Below are 22623 nucleotides of genomic sequence, written 5' to 3' on the forward strand. Positions count from 1 at the left end.
AGTATGAGGAATGTTCAAGCCTCTAGCATTAAAATGAACCACGGTGAAAAAGTTTGCCTAAACAGTAACAATAGAGCCAGTTGTGTTGTATTGCAATACAAGCTCTCAAATGACGCCCTCTGCACTCAGCGGGTCTCGTCTTTAAGTCCACACTTTGGGAAAGTAATGCTAAACTCTAGAGTAGATTTTGACTGAGAATTTGAGAAGTAGGGCTGCACGTCACGATATTAGAAAAAACTGACTCTGTGATTTTAATAAAAAATATTATATTGCGATATGAAAACATTTCACCAGATGATTTGAATAGCTCTATTTGTAAAGAATGAATCATTCTAGAATGATTGGGGTGATTTTGTAGGGTAGTGCATCTGCATAGAAAATAATAAACTAATTACAAGCATAGATCAATACAATAAAACAAAGATACAAATGAAATAAGCAGTGCGTTATGGTCTTCAGGTAAATTTAACTGTATTCAGGTACAGATATTGAATAATCAAATGTAAAATAACACTGCATAGTCTTCACTGTATAAATGAGAATCTGCAGATTAGCTGCGGTTAAGGCTCACTTTATGCACGGATCCAATAATGATACACATCAGTTTTCTTTCTCAATTCATTACAACACATAACCAATTGTGCTAACGAGGCAGGAATTTTGACTTCAATGTGCATGCATGTGTCCGTTCTAGCTAAAAAAAAAAAAAAAAAAAGCAAAAGAGAACTGAATTTTTGGTGTTCATGTGCTGTCTGCGCGGCTCTGTGTTCGCGGACAAAAAACAGTGCGCAAGTTCCAGTCTTTTTATGCTTGATGTTTAAACTGACAGGACTTAAAACTAGGGCTGGGTACCGAGTTCGGTACTTTTTAGGTACCGACCGAATTGCCTCGATACTACCGAGTATCGAAACATGTCTTGTTTTTCGGTACCACATTTCGGTACCTAAGTGGTTAATCTCGTCAACGTCAGTGAAACAATAAGCATGCAGCATAATTGGCTGTGGCGGAAAAACACTAGTTTACGCGGCTGCCCAGAGACGCGGCTCGTCGCACGTGAGGCTGCAGTGTGTGTGTGTGTGTGTGTGAGCGTGCGTCCCAACCCAGATAGATAGAAAATATGTGGAAATGATCCAAAGTGTACCTATGTCATGTGCCAGACTCGATGCCAGATGCACGCGATGCAATATTTTCGACAAGATCATTGCTGCCAAGACCGGCAACACGGTAAATCTAGGCACTGAAGCGCACAAAATACACTTGAGAGTAATGGTGTTCACATCGAACGCGAATAGAGCGTCAAATACGCGTCTATCGCGTCTAGTTCGACGCTTGAATCTTTAGCTCGAGTTCAAATTTTTCAACTTGCGCGGAAGACGTTCGCGGCAAACGCGTCGCCCAATTCGCGTCATTCGCGACGCCCGGCGCGAATGATGCGTCTTTTCGCGTCTTTGCATTGACTATGTATGTAATCTACTCGCACAAATAATTAAATTCGCGTTCGGTGTGAACACACCATTAGTAAACACTTGTTCATTAATAAACAATTAAAATATCTCCTTGCTATTGTTTCCACATCCATAATCATTAGGCTACTTTTGCCAGTGCTTTGCTGCAAGCTTCACGTGCAGGTATATATCCCGCCCCCCAGTAGCCTATATTTAATTTAATTCACATTTATTTGTATAGCATTTTTCACAATACATATCGTTTCAAAGCAGCTTTACAGAAAATGCATGTCTAAATTACAATTTAGAGTGATCTGTTATCAGAGGTGACAGTGTAATGCATTTCAATTAATTTTCATTCAGTTTCATCGTTAATTAATGCATTAAGTTAAAGCAGAAACAATGAGCTCATTGAAGTAAAGAATACATGTTGTTAAATGATTAGGAAACATAGAAAACTTTAGCATTGGTGCTTTTTTACATACTCAAAATATGAGTGTAAAAAAGTCAACAAACTGAAAAAAAAATTAGGTAATGTTATATTGTTAAACCTGGTTACATAAAATTGGTATAGAAAAAAGTATCGTTCAGGAACCGGTATCGAAGTCAAGGTATCGGTATCGGTATCGGTACCGAACATTTTGTTACGATACCCAGCCCTACTTAAAACACATGCAAATGATAAACTTTCACTCTATTATTGTTAAACTTTTAAATTAATCTGTGAATCATTTCCGAACCCGCTGGCCCACATGGATCACGGATCAACTACAATCTCTTTATTTGAAAACACACATTCTGCGACGTGACTATGACAGATGCGCACATCACGATATCGCTGCTAAAACGATATATCGTGCAGCCCAAATGAGAAGTGAGATGTTACTATTTTATTTTTTAAATTAACAATTTAAGAAAAGGAGATTGACTAATGGTAAGAACAAGTCTGTCAGAAGTATAAAAAATGTATACAGTGAAGACTATGCAGTGATATTTTACATTTGATTACCATTTCTGTGCCCTACCTGAAAATCTAGTTTAGACCGCACATGCCGCACAAGTCCTGAAAATGTAAACCAAAGCGTTTCGATCGGCTTCACTTTTCTACAATGGAAGAAAGTGAATGTGCGTCGTCCAACTTTTTTTTACAGTCTATGGCTTAGACCTACATGAAAAACCTGAAAATAACTGTTTATTTCATTTGTATGTTTGTTCTGTTGTATTTTATTTGTGCTATTGGTCGTAATTTGATTATTTCTTATTTTATTACTGACAATCTGTAACAATTTATTAGCCTGTAAAATCAGGCTAGTAGTTTTTGGTGTCATAACTTTATTTATTAAGGTTACATGGATCAAAAACAACTAAAACAATAACTAGTCCTATTTTATTTTATTTATTTGTTACTTTTTTTTGTGGTGGGGCAAGTCAAAATTTTAACCTCTGGCCCAACTAGGCCAGTAGCAAAAGATCCTTAGCGTTGAGCCCTGTATACTTGCGTAAAGTATGTTCCTGGTCTTAGGGCAACCACTTAAAATACTTCAAACTATAAACTAAACATGAAGAATCGCGATGTTAGTATATCAACTAAATATCATGGTATTGTATTCCGGCTAATAAGTTCATTATGTGTCCAAGGGTTTTACAAATGCTCTACTAGTTACCAATACTTTTCTGAAAAACCTACATTTCGCATTAGTTACAGATGTGTTGTGCTGATGTCTGCCAGGACAGAGTGTGCAGCAGATGTCAGTGGGATAACCATTAGTTTGGACCGAAATTAACCCACGTGAATATTTTTCCACTCGCACTGACCAAAGAAACCAGGCCATGTTTACATTTCAGGAAACAGAGACAAAACATCCCAGTGAGTGAGAAAGTAAAGAGAGAGCAGCGTGAACTTCAGTGACACGCAATGAGACACTCTCACTGAGGAGTCTTATGTTCAATTGTCTAGCAGTGGAGACAGGAAATGCAGCTTGTACAACTCTCTAATCCAACTGTTGTCTTTTGCTGTAACCTTTTGACACATGATGAGAAGGGACAAAGATGGCGTGAGTCCGAGAGGCCTCCCCGTAGTGCATGAATGCCTGTGTTGATTAGTGTCCAGCCACTTTGCACCCCCACATTGTGAGCTGGATGTCATGTGACCTGACTGAGTGTGTGTTTATATCCCATAAAGAGAGGCCGTGAGTCATTCGACAAAGTCTGTCTGCTCTGACTGAAACCATTAGGACACTGTGTATAACGTTAGACCAAAATGCGGTTAGGCTAGTGCGTCGCAGGACATGCAGGCTTAATCTGGATGAGGAGAAGACATTTGGCTGCCAGATATCGCCTATATACTCCTCCACACTCCCACTCTCTCCTCTTCCTCTCACTCATTTTCTCTCAAATTCCACATTCTGTTTGCCACATTCACACTGCAGCTAAACCAGATGTCACTCCTCTTTTGAATGCTATAGACCGTACACCTTGTTTACACCAGACGTGTAATTGCGTAGCATTGCGGTGCAACACCTAGAAGCTGTCCACACTGGACATGACAAAGCGACCGTAGGGCCCTATAATTCATACATGCCAAATTGCCAACCCTCCCGATTTTTCCGGGAGACTCCCGAATTTCAAAGCCCCTCCCGAAAATCTCCCGGACCGACCTTTCTCCCGAATTTCTCCCGATTTCCACCCGGACAACAACGCCGACGGGGTGTCATTGGTTGTTGCGTTAAATCTTACCCAGAAACAATAGTGGTATTTTCTGATTGGCTAACAACACCAGACGAACAACACCATAGGAGACGCGCTTGATTCCTGCCGGTTCCACAGTGAGAGTTTTGGACGCTGCGGCATAAATATATTACAAATAGTTTTTCAGCGTGAGAAATACAATGTGTGGCGGGAGAGCGTGACAAAAGACCGAAATGAGTGACTGTCACGCTCAATGCGTGACACTTGAGAGCCCTGCTGATGTGTGATGAAAGCACAAGCAGAAACACGTATAAAGTATGTATTTTGTATTTACACTTCTCTTGTAAGTAATTTGTGGCTGCTCTCATTGAAAATTGCTCTCTATTATACAGTACAATACATATATTATATACAAAAAATATTGTACAAAAAAAAGGGTCTATAATCTCCTGAGGAAGTAATTGAATTTGTAAAATAAATGAATTACATATTTATTTGCGTTTGTGATATTGGCAATGTAGGCAATGGCAATGTCTCAAGGTTGGCAAGTATGCTATAATTTCCGCGATCCCGGAATTGCGGACGGAATCACGGAATTGGCAAATTAACGCGGAATCTGACATATTTGGAATGAAATTCTGTTTTTGTGTGGGAGAAGAACGTATGTCTGGGGAAAATGCAGACAGGGGGAAGCAAATCTGGGCGACACAACCCCTCCCGTCATTTCAGCTCCCCCTCCCCCTTCAAAACAATGAAAGCATGGCGAAGCGGCTCTCCACTCTGCTTTCGTTGGCGAAAAAGTTAAGAAACTCAACGCTAAGCCCTCAGTACCGAGCCGAGCAGTTCCCACGTGACTTGTATGTGTGTGAACTCTTGTTTTGTAAGTTTTGTGAACATTCCGTTGACTGGAAACACAAAAATACATGCACTGACCACCCATTATCCAAAAGCCATGTGAAGAACAAGGAGAACTAAATATTATATAAACTAATATAATTTATTTTACTGGACAGTTTAAAGCTCATAACCATTAATATTTTGTTGTTACTTGAAGTACTTAGAGTGCAGTGTTATGTTGCATCATGCAGTTTTTGTCCTGAAAAGTACTGAGTAAATGTGATGTTTGTTACCTCAATAAATTTAAGGTCATTCCTATTTTATTTGTGTACATTTTAATCATCAACATTAAAAGCTCACTCTTTTTACGACTAAAATAACAGTAAAGGGTAAAAAAAAAAAAAAACCTTTTTATATAATATACATATAATATATATATATATATATATATATATATATATATATATATTTATTATACCTTTTACGGTATAAAGGGAATTTGCGAAAATTAAAACGAAAAAAAAAACGGGAAAAAATAAAAGATAAGATTTTATAGGGCCCCAAGTAAAGACAAAAGTGCTTTCTCTGCTGTGGAGTCAAGAAATCTATAAATTTAATTAAAAGATGAATATGAGACAAAAGTACAGAATTCCACATTCTATTATTGGCTGTTTCAACACATACATGTTTTACTAACAAAGAAGAAAAGCACTTTTAGAGTTTCAACCCTCTATCTATTTGGGACAATTGATGACACACATGTGTTTCTAAGTGATCAGCTGTGTCCTGTAGCATTAATTGTAGCACAAGCCAGGATGAAGACAAAGGAGCTGGCTTTAAGAGAAAAGCAAGCAATTTGGATCCTAAAAGAAAAGAAGAACTAAATTAGAGCTACAGCTTAAACATTGGGAATAGCCAAATCAACTGTTTGGAATGTCCTGAATGTCCAATAACGACCAGGTCGGTCGAGAAAAACAACAACAGTTGATGACAGACAAATCATAAAAGCTGTGAAAACTAGGGCTGGAACAAACTATTATTTTTCAATCGATTTAGCTTTCGATTAATTCAATAAATCTAACGATTATTTTTTAGAGGTCGACCGATAACTAGGTTTGACCGTAAGTGCCGATAACCGATTAATCACCCGATATTTTTAAAATGGATACTGGATTAAAAAAAAAACAACACTCCATGTAAAACAGTGCTGAACGGAGTAATAAATATATATATAAATATGAATACATTCTACAGTTCTTACATATTATAAAGTTCTACAAAACGAATTATGCAGAAAATAATTTAAACGTTAAAATATTACAGGTTTCTTTAGCTATAACCTAGAAACATAGGTAAATTACATAGGTAACACTTTGCAAGTCCCATTTGTTAACAAGGATGTATTAGCTAGCTTTCATGAACTATATTAAACATTTTTTTACAGCATGTTTTAATATTTGAGCAAGACAATTGTACCTTGATCATTCATGTTAGTACATAGTACATTAACTAAAGTTAACGGATCAAATAAAAATTAAAACTATTTAAAATGTATTAGTAAATGACAATGTTGACATTAACAAACAATACAATAGTACAACAAAGTTAATGCTAAAAATTTAATCTTATTGTAAAATATTACCATTTCATATAAATCCAAAGAGTCTGCTATGCTTAAAGATGGCCATCTTTAAATATCTGCAAAGGCCAGAGCATTAAAATTACATAAATGTATATTACATGTATACTATATCACTTTATTTGCTTCTATATTAGAACACTTGATGATTATCTAATCAAAATAACAATAGGCCTATGTATTGCAGTGATAAAAAAATAATTGAATCGAATGGGTTTCTGATTTGTTTATGTTTCTGTTGGCTGCATGAACATATCAATGTTGAGAAAGCAATCACGTCACTAGCTTTAAATATGCAACTTTGCCGGCTAATGAATGCATACAAGTGACCAGCTGGATATAAACTAATGCAAATAGATGGTAACAGTTGCGACATTAAGCATTTGGGTCAGGTTTGCGTGTGTTTTTGTCACATTGTTTTCACCGCTTGAGGTACTAATGTTAGAGTATATACACAGCTTTGACGGCAAACATACTTCCGGTGCCAGTGATAGTTTGTTATTTGGCCCCTAGCGGCCGCTCTCGCTCTGTGTAACTCTGCGCACTCTTCTCAGCAACGGACGCAACACAGAAAAACTATTGGTATGGATTTTTGCCAATAACGAAAGTTCCACCAATCAACTATCGGTACCGATATATCGGCAAAACCGTTGAATACATTTTTTTTTTCCTCCTGGGTTTTCCTCCAGTTTTTTTTTTCAGAATAGTTGATTAATTCTTTGGTTAATTTACCAATAAATGATAACCAATAATGACAACCGTATTCTAGTGCCGTGTAAAATTTCACTGTAATGGTCCAAATACTTACACTGCCGTCTCAACATTTTGAGGTAGGAGAGGCCTGGGATGTTTTCTTTCTTTTCAGATGCTCCTGCACAGAAGTTGTGCTGATGTGGTTTGCCATTTCGGTTATACAGAGCTTGCAGAGCACTCTAAAAAATTTCCACACTTCAGATGCATGCCCAGGAGCCACTGTCATTGGGGAACATTAACAGCGCAACGAATCGACGCATTCCATACAAAGTGACTAATTTACGTAATCGATGTAATCAAAGACCTGAAGTCACATCTGCATTCTAAGTAACCACAGGGGTAACCATAGCGACAGCGTCAAACATGGCGGTGTCCATAAAACCGTTTTACCACGATTGACAGCACATAATTAAATAAATTTGCCCAATCGAGTCGCGAGTTCATCCATTAGATATTTTTAATAACCAACAACAGCGTTAAATGCTTTGTAACCGGTTGCAGAGAGTATGTTTGAGCCGCGTGCCATCAAGTGTGGAGAAAAAAAAGGAACTGCAAATGATCCTAAGCATACAACCTCATCTGTAAAGCATGGTGGAGGTAGTTTCATGGCATTGGGCATGCATGGCTGCCTCTGGAACAGGCTCACTAAACTTTATTGATGACTTAATGAATGATGGCAGCAGCAGAATGAATTCAGAAGTTTACAAAAACATATTGGCTACTAATATTCAAGAAAATGCCACCAGTCTCATTGGGAAGCGATGCATATTGCAACAGGACAGTGACCCAAAACACACTGCTAGTGATAATTCAAAGGAGTTTATCGAGTTTGTTTCAACAGCTAAAGAGACGAACTAAAGGCAGAAACTCCCAAAAACAAGCAACAGTTGAATATGGCTGTATTAAAGACTTGGAAAAGGATTTTTTTTTTTTTTTTATGAAACCAAGACTCTACTGCTGTGATTGCATGCAGGGGATTTGCAACTAAATACTATTGCTTTTAAGCTTGTACATTTGCTTTAAGTTCAATTGTCCCAATATTTATGCTCACATTAGATAGAGGGATGAAACTCTAAAAGTGCTGTTATTCTTAGTTGGTAAAACAAGTATGTGTTGAAACAGCCAATAATAAAATATGACATTCTATTATTTTGTCTCATTTTCTTTCTTTTCACGAATCTTTCAAGAACTTCACATTTCTTGACTCCATAGCAAAGAGCAATTTTGTCTTTACTGTCCCAATACTTATGAAGGGACAGTATGCAGCAGTTATATCATTTTCAGTTTTTAAATATAATTTAAAATAATTTTACACAATCGTATCGAGAGCAGATGAAAGAGGCAGCATGATCGGCAAAATATTTCTTTTTTATGTTTTATGTTCGTTCATTAATTTATGTAAACACAATGGGCAATGTATCGTCTCATCAAAAATTATCGATTTGTCCATATATTGCCCGATAAGTCGATATATTGATTATTGTGGCAGGCATAACAATTAGAGATGCACCGATTGCAATTTACTTGGCCGATTCTGATTTCTGATGTGACCTGTGTGACCTGCCGTTACCGATTTTTGCCGATTCAGATTTTCTTTCAAATAACTATATTGACAGCACACAAACAAACATCTACTTTTCTTCAAACCAAAATGTTATTTTCATAAAAAAACTAGTTAAAAGACAGTAATAAAATAAGAACAAATAAACAAATTTCAAACAAGAGCACAAATTAAGAGAGATATGAAATAAACACAGCTTTAAGTTTTTCAGGTGGGTATACAGTATATTCAGATAAGATATACTATAGAAATTAAAGTAATCAAATGTAAAATAACACTGGCTCGCTTAGTCTTCATTGTAAGAGCAGAGACTGACTTTCTTTGTCTTTTGTTCTTTTATTAACATGACAGACATCAGCAGGAACACTAGGCTGCTGTCACTTTTAAGAGTTTATGCAAGGATCCAATATACTGTTACACAATTTGCGTTATCTTTCTCAGATAATTAGGTTCCAAAACTGACTGTGTTTAACTGAATACTCGCCAAGACGGACATTTTGACATAATTTTGTGTGTATTTGACCGTTTAAGCACAGTAAGCAACTCATTTTGGTACTTGTATGCGCTGCACTTATACAGATCAGTAGTGCACACACTTTTGCTGTTAGAGCCAAACCTGCGGGAATTAGTAAAATTATGAGCAACACAAGCACTATTGAACCGGACTGAATGAGACAAGTGAGTGAGAGGAGGCGGGTGTGTGTCACTTCACCTTTGGAGAGAAGAAAGAAAGAATGCGCAGCTGACGTTATGGCCTGTGCTGCTGGCAACAAAATGGACAAGCTTGGAATCAGAAAGACGTGAGACTGACCGGACGGTTACCGGTCAGGGCCAGTCATCTCTCTTGCCTGCAGTCGGTTGGCTCTGGCTCAGGCTTTGGGTTTGATGGCACTGAATAGATCATTGCTGTGAGGACTGTGTGTTGCGTAATAGAGCAAAGCATCAGACCGACCAAGCTGGAAGCTTTCAGCACACATCCCCCCTCCTTGCGTCTGTAACATCAGTACACTTCATGGACACACACCACACATACACACTGCCAGAGATGCGATAGGCACCACAGCAGATTCCAAATGCATCATAGCACTTGACACACAATTGCCTCAATTAATGATAAGATGACAATGTATGCAAGATAAACAATGATGTTCACACAATGTCATTGAATAGATTGATTGATTAGACATACAAATCGTAAACCACGTGGGATATTTGACCAAAAAACTTCTAGTGCTGCCACTAACGACTAATTTTCTAACGACTAATCTTTCGACTAATTTTTCGATTAGTCGACTAATCTAAACGACTAATTAAAAAAAAAATCAAGTGTTTATTTCGTTGTGTCCATTTTATTTTGAACTCAACTGAAGGGCCAAAACATAAAATGTCACCTGTTCAAAAACATTATGTATTAACAATCTAAGCATTAAGTATCTGCATTTCCATTAGGCTATACCATATTAGTCAGAGTCCTAATCTAATCCTCTAATAACAAACATGTATGTATTACTTAAATTAGCTCTTTGTTCTGCCTTAAAAAATGTACAGTAAGCTAATAATGATTAATTTATGTACATTTCTGAAAAGCATAACTGATAACATCACTCTGAATAGTAAAGTAGATGCAATGCATTTTCTGTGAAAAGCGCTATACAAATAAATTGGAATTGAATTGAAAGAGTCTGGACTAGCCCACTATGAGTCGCGCTGAAAGCAGGCAGGCACGCAGTTAAGTAGCTCGCGTTTACACTTGCGTGCATGGCGGGCCCGTGCCGCGGTTCGCGTGAATGTGAAAGCAACACGGACCTGGGAGCGCTTGTTCAGGAAGTTAAGTAACCTGCCCATGCGTTTTAGCTGATTATGATGCATTTAGTTAAATAAAACACATGTAAGGGATGATAGTGTTGATGATTTACCTTGGATACGCGAGAGTTGAGTCTGCAGTGTATTCGCGCATTGCGCGTGCAATCAGGGCAACACATTTGGAAATCCACTGTCTCCTCAAAAGAGTCCGTTTGAAAAACACAATATATTGACCCGCGTTCTGTTTTCTATCATGCGCCGTGCACGTTTGCGATGGCATAAGATGCACGCAAACTCAACAGGGTTCGATAGAATTGAGTGTGAAACCAGACCAACGCTGCGGGGGGCGCCGGGAACAATCGCGCTCGCGCTCGGACTCGGACCGCAGCAAACGAGCCCACTGTGAAAGCTCCGTCACCTGCCTCCGCAATTTTTCATATCAAAGCAGTGAAGGCGGGCGGGAACGTGAAGGAAAATGATAGCAGATAAACCAGCAGGGCGCGCACAGCGCACAGACTGGTGTGTGGAGGTGAATTACAGTGAGCCGTTTGTGACGGGAGACCAAAAATAAATAGCGGTCAATAGTAAAACGACACGTCGACTAAAAAAATTGCCGTCGACTAATTTGCATGGTCGATTACGTCGACTAAAGCCTTGTTTATACTCGACGCGTCCGCACGAGCGCGAGTCTCCGCTGACTGCGCGCGCACCTCTCCAAACGGACGAGGCGTTTATATTTGACGCGCTCGCCGTTGTGCTATTCTGTGAAACGACAGGGGGCGACTCGGAGTAATTCTCCTCTAAACCACCATGAATCAGCAGTGAAGAAGTAGTTTGCCGTTTATTAGTAGTTTATTAATAGCTGATTCATATTAAAAGAGTAATAAATGCAGTAGGTGTATTGTACTTTCTTGTACAAACTCGTTAAACAACTGAAGCCTTATTGAAGAGTGTTTAAACCTTAATTTCATCAGCAGGGCTTACTTCTGCTATTGTAGGCTTATTTTATAAATGTAAGCAGTTACTTTAGACAAGTGCAAACTGGGTGCTTAATGCAAATGTGTTCCTATTCACAAAATGAGAGGCTTTTATGGTCGCCCATCAATGCAAATGTCTCTGTGTATAGAAGGATCATAAACATGCTGGTACAGACGTACCAGTTCGGCCTGATTCGGCTCGAAGTCGTTCATCTTCGGATGCGGCGCCGCGCGCGATGTTACAAAAAGTGCCGTGCACACCGCCAGGCGAAATGGGGTCTTGCGCACCCAACGCGCACGACCGCCCACACCGCAATTACGTCATTTTGCCGTGCGCACCTTCGCGCTCTTGCGGACGCGTCGAGTATAAACAAGGCATAAGTCGACTAATCGCGGCAGCACTAAAATTAAGCTATTCAATAACATGACTAACTCTAATTTGCAGCTTGGATCCATCTGGAATTTCATCATCTCCAATCTCCACATTAAGGGCTTGGGATACACACTGATCCAATGAATATACCGGTAACTAGGCATTGCATTTTAGATGTAAGATAAGACTGATGTGTCTGAATCCTATCAAAATATCTTATCCATTGGAACCTAATCATGTTCCTCACTTAATTTGATCTTTCTGCTTTTGACACCACAGGTATGATTTTAAAGAAAGCATGCATTTTGAGACTGCAGGGTTTATCCTGGGTCAAAAATGGTGTTCGGTAGTGGCGGACAAACACGGTCATACGGTACAAAGTACCCAACACATGTGAACTGCGAACCCAGTACTGACAATAAATCCAAAATAAATGCAAAGAAACAGTTTGTAATATTAACTTATCCTGTTTATTAATAAGCTAAAAAAAACAATCACTGTCAGGATAGATCATAAAACAAAGTGCTTATAAATATTTTACATTTAAAAATCTGTAAATGTATATGTAAAAAGTCACTGAGCGACTGATTTGAAAAAAAGTTAGTAAAATGAACAACAAAGTAACATTACACATTACAGAAAAAGTGGCTAGTCTGTTATTTTGCATTTACAGTCCAAGACTTAAAGCATGCACAGATCATTTGACAGACAGTATCCGATTGTTTTGTTCCGTCCATTGGTTCAATTGGTTTCAATCGCACATTCAAATATTCAATTCAATTCAATTCAAATTTATTTGTATAGCGCTTTTCACAATACATATTGTTTCAAAGCAGCTTTACAGAAAGTGCATTTCAGAAATGTACATAGAATAATATAGTTAGTTAATCATCATGTATCAAAAATATGGTTGTCAATCCAGAACTTTGCCATGAAAAATATATATTATACACAGAAAGCGATCAAAGATCATTTTAATCATTGAAGCTGTCAATTACAATGCAAGGTATAAGCTGCACTCTTGCGAAACATCCCGTTATAATCAATAGGGGTGTAACGATACATGTATGCATTCGTATTGAACCGTTCGGTACGAGGCCGGTTGGACCATTTTTTCTAGCAGTCGCACTGGCGTGACCACCAAAACAACATTGCCCAACATCAAATGGCAAACGTAATGAAAGCGGAATAAAACTGTGCTACTCATTATTTTGTGCTTCACAGACCGTTTATGAGTTTGGACCAATGTCAGTGCAGCGCGAGCCGATCTTGATCATTTGATGCTGTTACTACACAGCGCTAAGAGATCCAGTAAAGAAAGCATTTGAATTCGCCACAGAAGTATTAACATCACTGCAAGATCTAGTGAGAACTGAAGCATTAAAATTTCTTGGTTATTAAACGTAGATCTCTATTAGATCAAACAGTGCTGACGTGGAAACCAGGAGAAACATTGTGCCATGAATAAACTAGTTATAGGCTTTAAGTCCACAAATCAGTAACATTCACCATGGATTTAATGTAGTAAAACTAACTGTAAACATGGAAGCTTGGCAGGAATAGTAAAATGCTTTTAAGTACGTCACATATCTTGTACCAGCACTTCAAAACTCAATAAATATATTTTTAATAAATATACAATTTTTATCATTTTAAAGAAATTTCTCTGGCATTTCTTTCTTTTTGCTGTATCAAAAACGTACCGAACCGTGACACCACTGTGTCGTATCGAACCGGACCGTGAATTTTGTGAACCGTTACACCCCTCATAATCAATGAATTGGTCTATGCTGTGCAATGAATCTCTTATTGACAATGTGTTATACTTTTTTGATTATAATTAGTAAAGACTAATTAACTAGTATAATTAGTAAAGACTAACTACGCTGGGCAAAGTCTCTGCTGTTTTGAGAGTTGTTGAGCGGATTCGGACTAACTTAAACACATTTGATTGCGTTTACATGTTCAACAGATATGTCTGTGATTGGCTTCAAAGCTCAATGCAGCAAAAACACGTTGTAAATTGAAACCTTTGACGCTCTTCACCTTTCACACAAACACACGAGGGAGCGTTTTAAAGCAGACGGCTATCAGCGGGTACTGGTACTGCAGAACCGCAGGTTCAAATAAACAAATAAATCAAATAAACCTGGTGGGACAGATTCATTTTGGCAGCAGCAAAAATATTTTTAGTGCAGAAAAAAAGCCTGTACTGGCATTGTGTTGTTGAAGATGGTCATCTCTACTTTAAAAGGGAAGTGGTGATTAAAGTAGTATTTCATCACTCTGTTCAAGAACAGCTTCCTGTCTTTCACATACATGCAGAAGTGGTACAATTGCATGCTACTAAATGTTATAAAGATGCCATGATGCTTCTAGTGTGAAATGTGTTGATATATATTATCCACTCTCTTAAAACCCACATATATGGTCAATATTTTAGATGGTTTGCATCGCCCAAATCGTGTCTAGAATATCTAGTTATTTAGTTAAACAGGCAGAATGCCTTTTGCAGTCGGAGCAGGTGTTAAAAAAAATCTTAGCACAGCTATGTCTGACTCGATAGGCTATTTTAAGAATTATTTTAAATAACAACGGCCTATGCCAAACAAACACACAACTACAGAGAAGCAAGTTAAAGTATTCTACAGATAAATAAGAAAGAATCCATCCAAGTAAACTTTTCCTGCTTTTAAATTACAGGACCGTCGCAAAATGAGATCTTATGAGAGATGTCTTCTGAAAAGGGAGTAGCTCCTGAATCCCAACAAACCCTCGATATGCATTTTAAAGTGATTCATGCACAAATACATGCTCTCAGGGGCCTTTTACCATAAATTAAACTCAACCATCTATACATCAGTTGCTTGTTATGAATCACAAAAACATCCATATCCATCCAATGTATGACTCTCAAAGCTGGCATAGACTTTAAACTGTTATACACCCAATGAATCATCAGTGGAATCAGAAGCCAGACCAGCTGGCTGAACAAAACTGCAGCCCACACTGCAGACTGTTGCTCTGCCTCTCAGATTTCATATGCACTGAAAATATGCAACATATTAATGAACTGTAAAAAAGAGATTAAATGTACTAAAGCAAAATAGCAATGAAAACAAATATGATGTACATGTAAAGCGATGCATGCATGTACAAATGCAAAGCACCATTGCAAACAGATTTTTAAAAAATAGACACAATGCTCCAATATAAAGAGATGCAAAGTACTAAAGTAAAAAGATGCAGTAATGGCAATGCAATAATATACAAATGCACTAACTCAAAGTACCAAAAACGAAATGTACGCAATATACTACTGATACAATGTAAACAGATGTAATAAACTAATATAAACAGATGCAATGTACTGCAAAGCGCCAAGTAAAGAGCTACAATACATTGATGCAAACTCAAAGAAACACAGTAAACACACGCAATGGACCAATTCAAAATAGCAAAAGTTATTAAATGCAATGAACTAATGTAAACAAATGCCAATAAAGACAGATCCGATACAGTGATGCGCCGTCACAGTAAAAAGATGCAGCTGACAAATGCAAGATAATGAACAGATGTAAAAGACAAATGTAAACAGTAGTGCACTAATAAAAACAGATTGTTGTACTTATGCACCACTGCAAAGAGGTGCCGAACAAAACCATGTATTAACGCAATGTGTAAGTAAATAAATGCAAAGCACGAACATAAACAGATGCACAAAAAATAGTGCGATGTATAAACGTAAAGAGGTACTAATATAAACAGACGTAATGTACAAGTGCAAAGTACCAGTGTAAACAGATGCAATCCACTAATGCATTGCAGCACGAGAAAAGCAGTTTCGTACCTCCTCCAACACGCCGACTGTATTCCTGCAGCTCTGCAAGCGGGTGGTGAAGCTGGATGTAGTGGGAGAGTTGTAATCCTCTGTTGTTTCCGACAGAAACTCCGACACCGATATTTGATCCGGCATCCTAAAGCGTGGGTTCGTCCAGAGAATAGATAGAAATGAGTGTTCAGACGACCGAAAGCATTAAAAGGAGAAAAACAAACGAACTTCCGAGGCCGTAGAGATGTTGAGCTAACGGTGCGCGAGAGATGTCTACTGCAGCAGCACGCACAAAACAAACTAACGTTACTAGCACGCGCTAAGCGATTCTCCCTCCGGAAAACACAACGACCTGTTATATTTGGGTTCAGTCGCTCTCCCAGGTACTGGGATAGCACGCTGTCTCACCCCTTACCCCTCGAACATGAAGCTCGGAGTTGATCTGAGTTGTTTAGTTGCGATTCCAACAGCACGCGCCGTGAAATGATGCCCACATAACGTTCCCCCGCGTGATGTTTACGACAAACACTGCTGTCTTAGCGTCGAATTATGTTGCAGTGCAATGGTGTCAGTGAATGCATTCATACTCCGCTGTTTGTCAAACGCCTGCCTGATCGCTCTCTGCACTCAGATCGTGTGAAATGCGCAACGCGGAGTGTGTGTGTGACATCCGCGCACGCACACACACACACACACTCGCGCGCTCTGCTCTACATTCGCCCACCCACCCCTCTGCGCATGCTTCGACTCTCACTACCCACTCACACAGCCAGGCTCCGTGGGCAGGAGTCCAGTGGTTGGCATCATGTATAGGTTATCTGTAAAATGTTATAAAAGTGCATGTTTCTGAATTCTGACATAGAGCTAGACTTTTGTGGGAAAACTCTTGATCAATGTCACTAGAAGTTAAACGGATGCTTCACCTAAAAATGAAAAAAACATTTACTGACTCTCTGGTTGTTACAAACCTGTATGAGTTTCTTTCTTCTGCTGAACAACAAAAGAAGATATTTTGAAGAATGTTGGTGACCAAACAGTTGACGGTAGCAATTTACTTTCTAGTAGAAAAAAAAAAAAAAACTATGGAAGTCAATTGCTATACCGTAAACTGCTTGGTTACCAACATTCTTCAAAGTATCTTATTTTGTGTTCAGCAGAAGAAAGACATTTATGCAGGTTTGGAACAACTTAAGGGTGAGTAAATGATGACAGAATATTTATTTTGGGGTGAAATATGCCTTTTTAGACATTTTTATACCGCATTTTATATTTTATATCGTCAAAAGTAACATTCTTAAAAAGAGGCTAAATAGCATTTGCTTCTAAACTGGCAAAGGTTTTCTAGAGTCAAGTCTGTAGAAATTGTTTTTAATTAGATATATGTAAATATACTAAAAAAAGTGAATGGAATCCTGAATTAGATATCCACACTAAAAGTTAGCTCATTTTAGTCAAGAGTCAGTCATAGCTCATTTTCTGCATATAATATACATTAAATACAACCTGTAACACTATTACAGCAACTAGAATAAATTAATTAAAAGTAAATAAGTTTTCTAGTTTTATTTTTCAAATTTTCCCCCATTTACAATAAACCACCATGCAATGTGTATTTGTTATTCTTTGTTTTATGACAGAAAATGACTTTGATTTAGGCCTACAGTATCTAACTGTATGAAATGACTGAAACATAACTGTTGAATCTTTTGGAAATGGAATAAAGGTGTTAGTAGTATTAGTTTTGTAATAAATCATTCATTTGAGCTTTAGTTTATGTATGTTTACATATGTATCCAGTATTGTTAATGTAACAAGTGTGACTTCTACAGGTCAAATGGTGAAATGCATGTAAAGTTTACTCAATGCATTGTATTACATTCCTGTGAAGAAAATGGACAGTTATCACACATTTAGAGCTACCTTTGTATCAATATATTTAGTTTTAAGACATTTGATCGCTAATATATCTAAAAGCAGAACTCCTTACCGGTTCCATATTGGTTCCTTCGAGGAAAAACTGAGACGAGAGGATGATGATCTCATGACTTCAGCTTGTAGCTTTAATGGGGGAAAACACAGATCATAATGGATGAGCTCTTTCTTTACAGATCTATCTTTACTTACATTCCTAGCCTTATAGGCCTATATTAATTTAATTCTAAAACAAATAAATCCGACTTAACTCACTCAAGAAAATCAGTTATATTTTTCATAATTTGCTCTATGCTTTAGATTTTTGTACGTAATATATTCTTAATATATCAATAAACTTAATTTATGAAAACCTTTCATTCAAGCGATAGCTCAAAGACATTTTCATGTAAAGTAGCCTACATGTAAAGTACAATAATATGTAACCTTAACAGAAATATATGCTATGGTACTCACCAAGATTAATCCCTGAGTTCTGCTGCCATGCTCTCTTCAGTGAGTTTAGTGGGTGTTGGGATATTATCCTCGGAGAGGAAGGGAGAAGCGACCATGTGTGCTGAAAAATAGCCTGTTACAATGGCTACAGGATCCAGAACCTAATGACTCAGGAACTACGGAAATCCAGGAGACCTGGGACAGGATATGTGAGATCTGTGTAAACATGTGCCTTCTCAAGTGAAGTACCCTCACACTCACACAGAGTGATATACCACACATGCGTTGGATGGGGAGCGCAGGGTCACGCTTGACTCTATGTAGAATAACAATATTAGATTCAGGATTTGTTTTAAGTATTTCAGTTCAGATTATGCACTTAAACCTGAACTGACTCATGCATTTGTACCAATAGAGTTTTAAAATATACTTTACTTATGAACGGTTGCATAGGCCTTGAGGATTTGGTTCTTTCATGAAAATCATGAAGATAAATCCCATTGTGATTCACTACACATTTAGTACCTATTTTATTATTTTCTCAAATGAAGTCACACAGCTACACTGGTATTTTGTCTATTTTCCATTCTGTATGTGTCATTTTCCTGTTTATTTTTTTTTTAGAGGGTTACTATTTCTTTAAAAGGGAAATGTGATTCCAGTCAGAAAGAATTACTTATAAAGCCAAGATGATAACACATGCTCATCTAAAGAGGAACTCCTGAGGCTGAGGGGTTCCTGGAACCTGTAATTTTCCGACAGTTTTATTGGGAAGTACCATAGTTAAAAGTAAATATTTTGTCTGTGCTGACTCAGACGGGATAGGGGACGGGGTGGGGAACTGGGGGTCAGAGGAGGTTGTCTCTGGATATTTTCTCTGAGCTTGGCAGTTATGTAACTAGACTACTATTCATCAAATAAGTAAGTAATAATATAATAATACTTGGTCATTAAAATATTGATTTGAGTCAAAATTTTACCTCTATAGCAGTTGGTAGTTTAAAAAAAATTAAGATTAAAAAGAAGATGAAAAAAAAAGTTCTCGAGTAAACACAATTTTTGGGGGAATGCAGAGAGAGAGAGAGAGAGAGAGAGAGAGAGAGAGAGAGAGAGAGAGAGAGAGAGAGAGAGAGAAGGTTTTGCAAGCGGAATCCATTTCTCTGAGATACGCAAACGTCATCTCAGAGCACAAGCACCAAAATATAATTTTTCCATCCATCTTATATTTTTCCATGACCAGGCCCCGTTTGCCAATTGAGAGATCTTTGTTGATACCTATAGACCATCAAAATCTTCTAATCGAACACAGTGTACATGGCCCTTCCGACAATCCCAGTCTTATGGAAATACTTGAATTCCTCTTGCCAACTACTAAACGGCTTCCCTCGTGTTTTCCAGCTATAGAATGTCTCTTCAAATCTCTGGGCTACAAAAAAAAAAGCTGGAATGTTGAAGTATTGTATTGTGGAATCCTTATGCTATTGCTAGAGAAGCACATTATTCGATCTTATGGAAAGACAACAGAGTGCTAATTGACATTTAACATGCAACAGGGCATTCAGTTGATCTTACAGTTTGGAAATAAGGATTTTAAACAAATATAACATGTAATATACACAAATCATAACCCAAAACAGAAAAACATGCTACAGTTCTGTTTGCATTTGTTTTAACTTCTTTTTTAGCCTACTTTTAGGTAGCCCACCGATACCTTGTCCTTAGCCAAACAACTTCCGTTGTTTTCATCTTCCTATCCACTTATCCATGATGTCCACAATAATTACAAAACACTGCTATCCCCATCAAACACTGCTGAGATGAATCACTGCAGAGAGTTATGGGTAGAGTGCCTGTGCATTGATTTCAATCTACAGTGGAGTGGAAAATGTTTCTGTAATTTTAGAGGTCCTAATCCTAATGGACTATAGATTTGTCTTGCTGTTCTACAGGTCTAGTTTATAACTGATCTTTGTTTACAGCATGGCAACTGTCACAATACACACAAAGTCTGAAGTGAAGTCTGTCCCAGACTGACATATTATTTCATGTTCTGTATTTATTAACATTGCTCTTAACCATTTTAATGTTGCAAATTATATTCAGATAAATGTAGAATAAAATACTATTAATAATCAGAAGTCCTGTCTGTGATTATAGATCATGACAGTAAAAATCCCTGACAACATTTTATTAATATCACCACCTTGTGGTTGTAAGTGGTAAAGATAAAAAAAAAAACACATTTATGTTCTTGACTGATGATGGAAATAGTTACAAAATAAGTCATCTTGAAAATAATAAAAGAGCCCATTCAACCTGTAAAACAGTTTAAAAGCTGTTCAAACAGTCATAACAATATATTTTTTAACTAACTTCCATATTGTATTTTAATCAGTAAGTTCTCATTAATGAGTGAATGCACAAAAGTCTTAACGGTTTGAATGTTACCATGTCTTACCTGCTAATTACTTAATTTACCACATTTTTATTAATTACTTTTTTTGAAATTCTTTGAAATGCAATTTTTTAAAAACAAATATAGCAAAAACAGTGTGATGCAAGAAAATATATATTATCAATATTTATGAGAAATTTTGGTAAACTTTACAATAAGGTTCATTAGTTAAAGGAGCTGTATGTAAGAAATGTATTTCAATTAATCATAAAATGGCCCTGATATATCACTAGACATTAAGAAATCATGTACATTTCAAATACTTATATCACTGACAACAGTTGTCCGGCCAGGATATTGTCATTTAAAAAGTGCAGTTGCAGCCCTCAACTGATGTTGATGTTGTCATGTTGTGTTTTGGTCTGATGCTCCACCCTCCACCTATCTACCAATCACGAAGTCAGTAGTGTTGCGGCATCCGGGTTGCCAGCTCTGCTCTAGTTACCACAGCTGCAGCTCGTCACGTTCCTCCTGGATCCTGCAGCCTATCTGGCAACCTTGAGTCAGGGGGGAGGGGGAGGGGATACACCACTCTACAGTAATTTGAAAGTGATTGCAGTACCAGTTTTGGCCACAATCTTACATACAGCTCCTTTAACATTAGTTAATGTATTTACTAACATGAACTAAATGAGCAATACATTTGTAACAGTATTTTTAATCTGTTTTAACGTTAGTTAATACAATATACAGCTGTTCATTGTTTGTTAGTTCTCAGTGCATTAACTAATGTTAACAAATAAAACATTTGATTTTATGTATTATGTTTATGAAATTATGAGTTATGTATTATGAAATTAACATTAACAAAGATGAATAAATGCTGTAGAAGTGCAGTTCATTATTAGTTCATGTTAACTTAAAGTGTTAGGCTACAGACATTGTATATGAATATATCATGAGATGAAATTTATAAGAAAATATAAAATGAGAATTACGAGTATAAATGTAATTAAATTCTTTTAGAACTTATAACTCATGAATGCTCAAATCTGTCAAAATTTATGAAACCTACATATTATTTTCTAACAAAACATCAATAGTTTCAAAATGTTTTCAAACAAAATATATTAATTTTACTTTTAAAAATAACATACAAAAGAAAAATGGTTAAAAACCATCTCGAATCTCCTTTTTACTCTGCAATGGGTTATTAATAGTTGGTAGCAAAGTGAAATGTGGACTTTTGTTCAATCACATTAATTTGTCTTTTTTTATTTATTTCTGAATGATTGTGTGTGCATGGATGAGCATGTTTATAAACAAAATGCAGCACCATTGGGAAGAAAAAAATGTGTGTGTGTGTGTGTGCAAGTGTATGAAAGAGGGTAAATGTATTATACATAAGTAATTTGAGACAAATCTAACAATACTAAAAAAAAAAAAAGAAAGAAAAAAAAGAAGCAGCAGCAGCAAACTTTCATGTGTAAAGCCACAGTTCAATTTCAGGTCAAAACTGACCCGAACGCAAAAGGTGTAACAATTTAGTTTAAATTATTAAATCTGAAAAAAAAAAAAAAAGTATTTTGACAGTCTTAAACTTACAAAGTTTAATATTCATACTAAAAACTATGGATTTTTAAAAGATTTGTATGTACCTCTTCTAGGTCAAAATTAACCCAATTGAATTATCATTAAAAAAACAACCACAATCGTAATAACAATATGAATTCAAAATATATAAAGAAGGAATAATTTGGTATCGGTTGATGTCAAAAGTGAACCATGAAGTATTTGACTGCAGGTTAGCATTATATCCTCATGATAAGAAAAGGTCACACAAACATCTGGGAAGGAATTTTTTATGGCTGTCAGAAATGTCAACAGATCTAAAAAAGGAATGCATTCATATAAATCAATTAATCATTAAGTCAATCAAGTTCCATAAGAATT

The 22623-nt window shown here is 37.0% G+C and overlaps 1 protein-coding gene across 7 annotated transcripts in view; it reads right to left on the minus strand.

The window, feature by feature from the left end:
• The window catches only part of asap1b (ArfGAP with SH3 domain, ankyrin repeat and PH domain 1b), an 89788-nt gene extending 71341 nt beyond the window's left edge, over nucleotides 1–18447 (minus strand). For 6 of the 7 annotated variants that reach the window (XM_056254208.1, XM_056254205.1, XM_056254204.1 and 3 more), the window contains exons 1-3: nucleotides 18297–18446; nucleotides 17896–17966; nucleotides 15927–16053 (exon numbers count right to left, since the gene is read on the minus strand). In XM_056254208.1, coding sequence (XP_056110183.1) covers nucleotides 15927–16053; nucleotides 17896–17951 — 183 coding nt within the window. In that variant the 5' untranslated portion in view covers nucleotides 17952–17966; nucleotides 18297–18446. Of the gene's footprint in view, nucleotides 1–15926; nucleotides 16054–17895; nucleotides 17967–18296 lie in introns of all 7 variants that reach the window. The other variant, XM_056254209.1, reaches the window with a different exon arrangement.
• Between the last annotated feature and the right edge of the window lie 4176 nt (nucleotides 18448–22623).

Source organism: Rhinichthys klamathensis, unplaced genomic scaffold (genome assembly GCF_029890125.1).
Source record: "Rhinichthys klamathensis goyatoka isolate OS25496 unplaced genomic scaffold, OSU_Roscu_1.1 h1tg000110l_1, whole genome shotgun sequence".
In the NCBI taxonomy this organism is placed as follows: domain Eukaryota; kingdom Metazoa; phylum Chordata; class Actinopteri; order Cypriniformes; family Leuciscidae; genus Rhinichthys; species Rhinichthys klamathensis.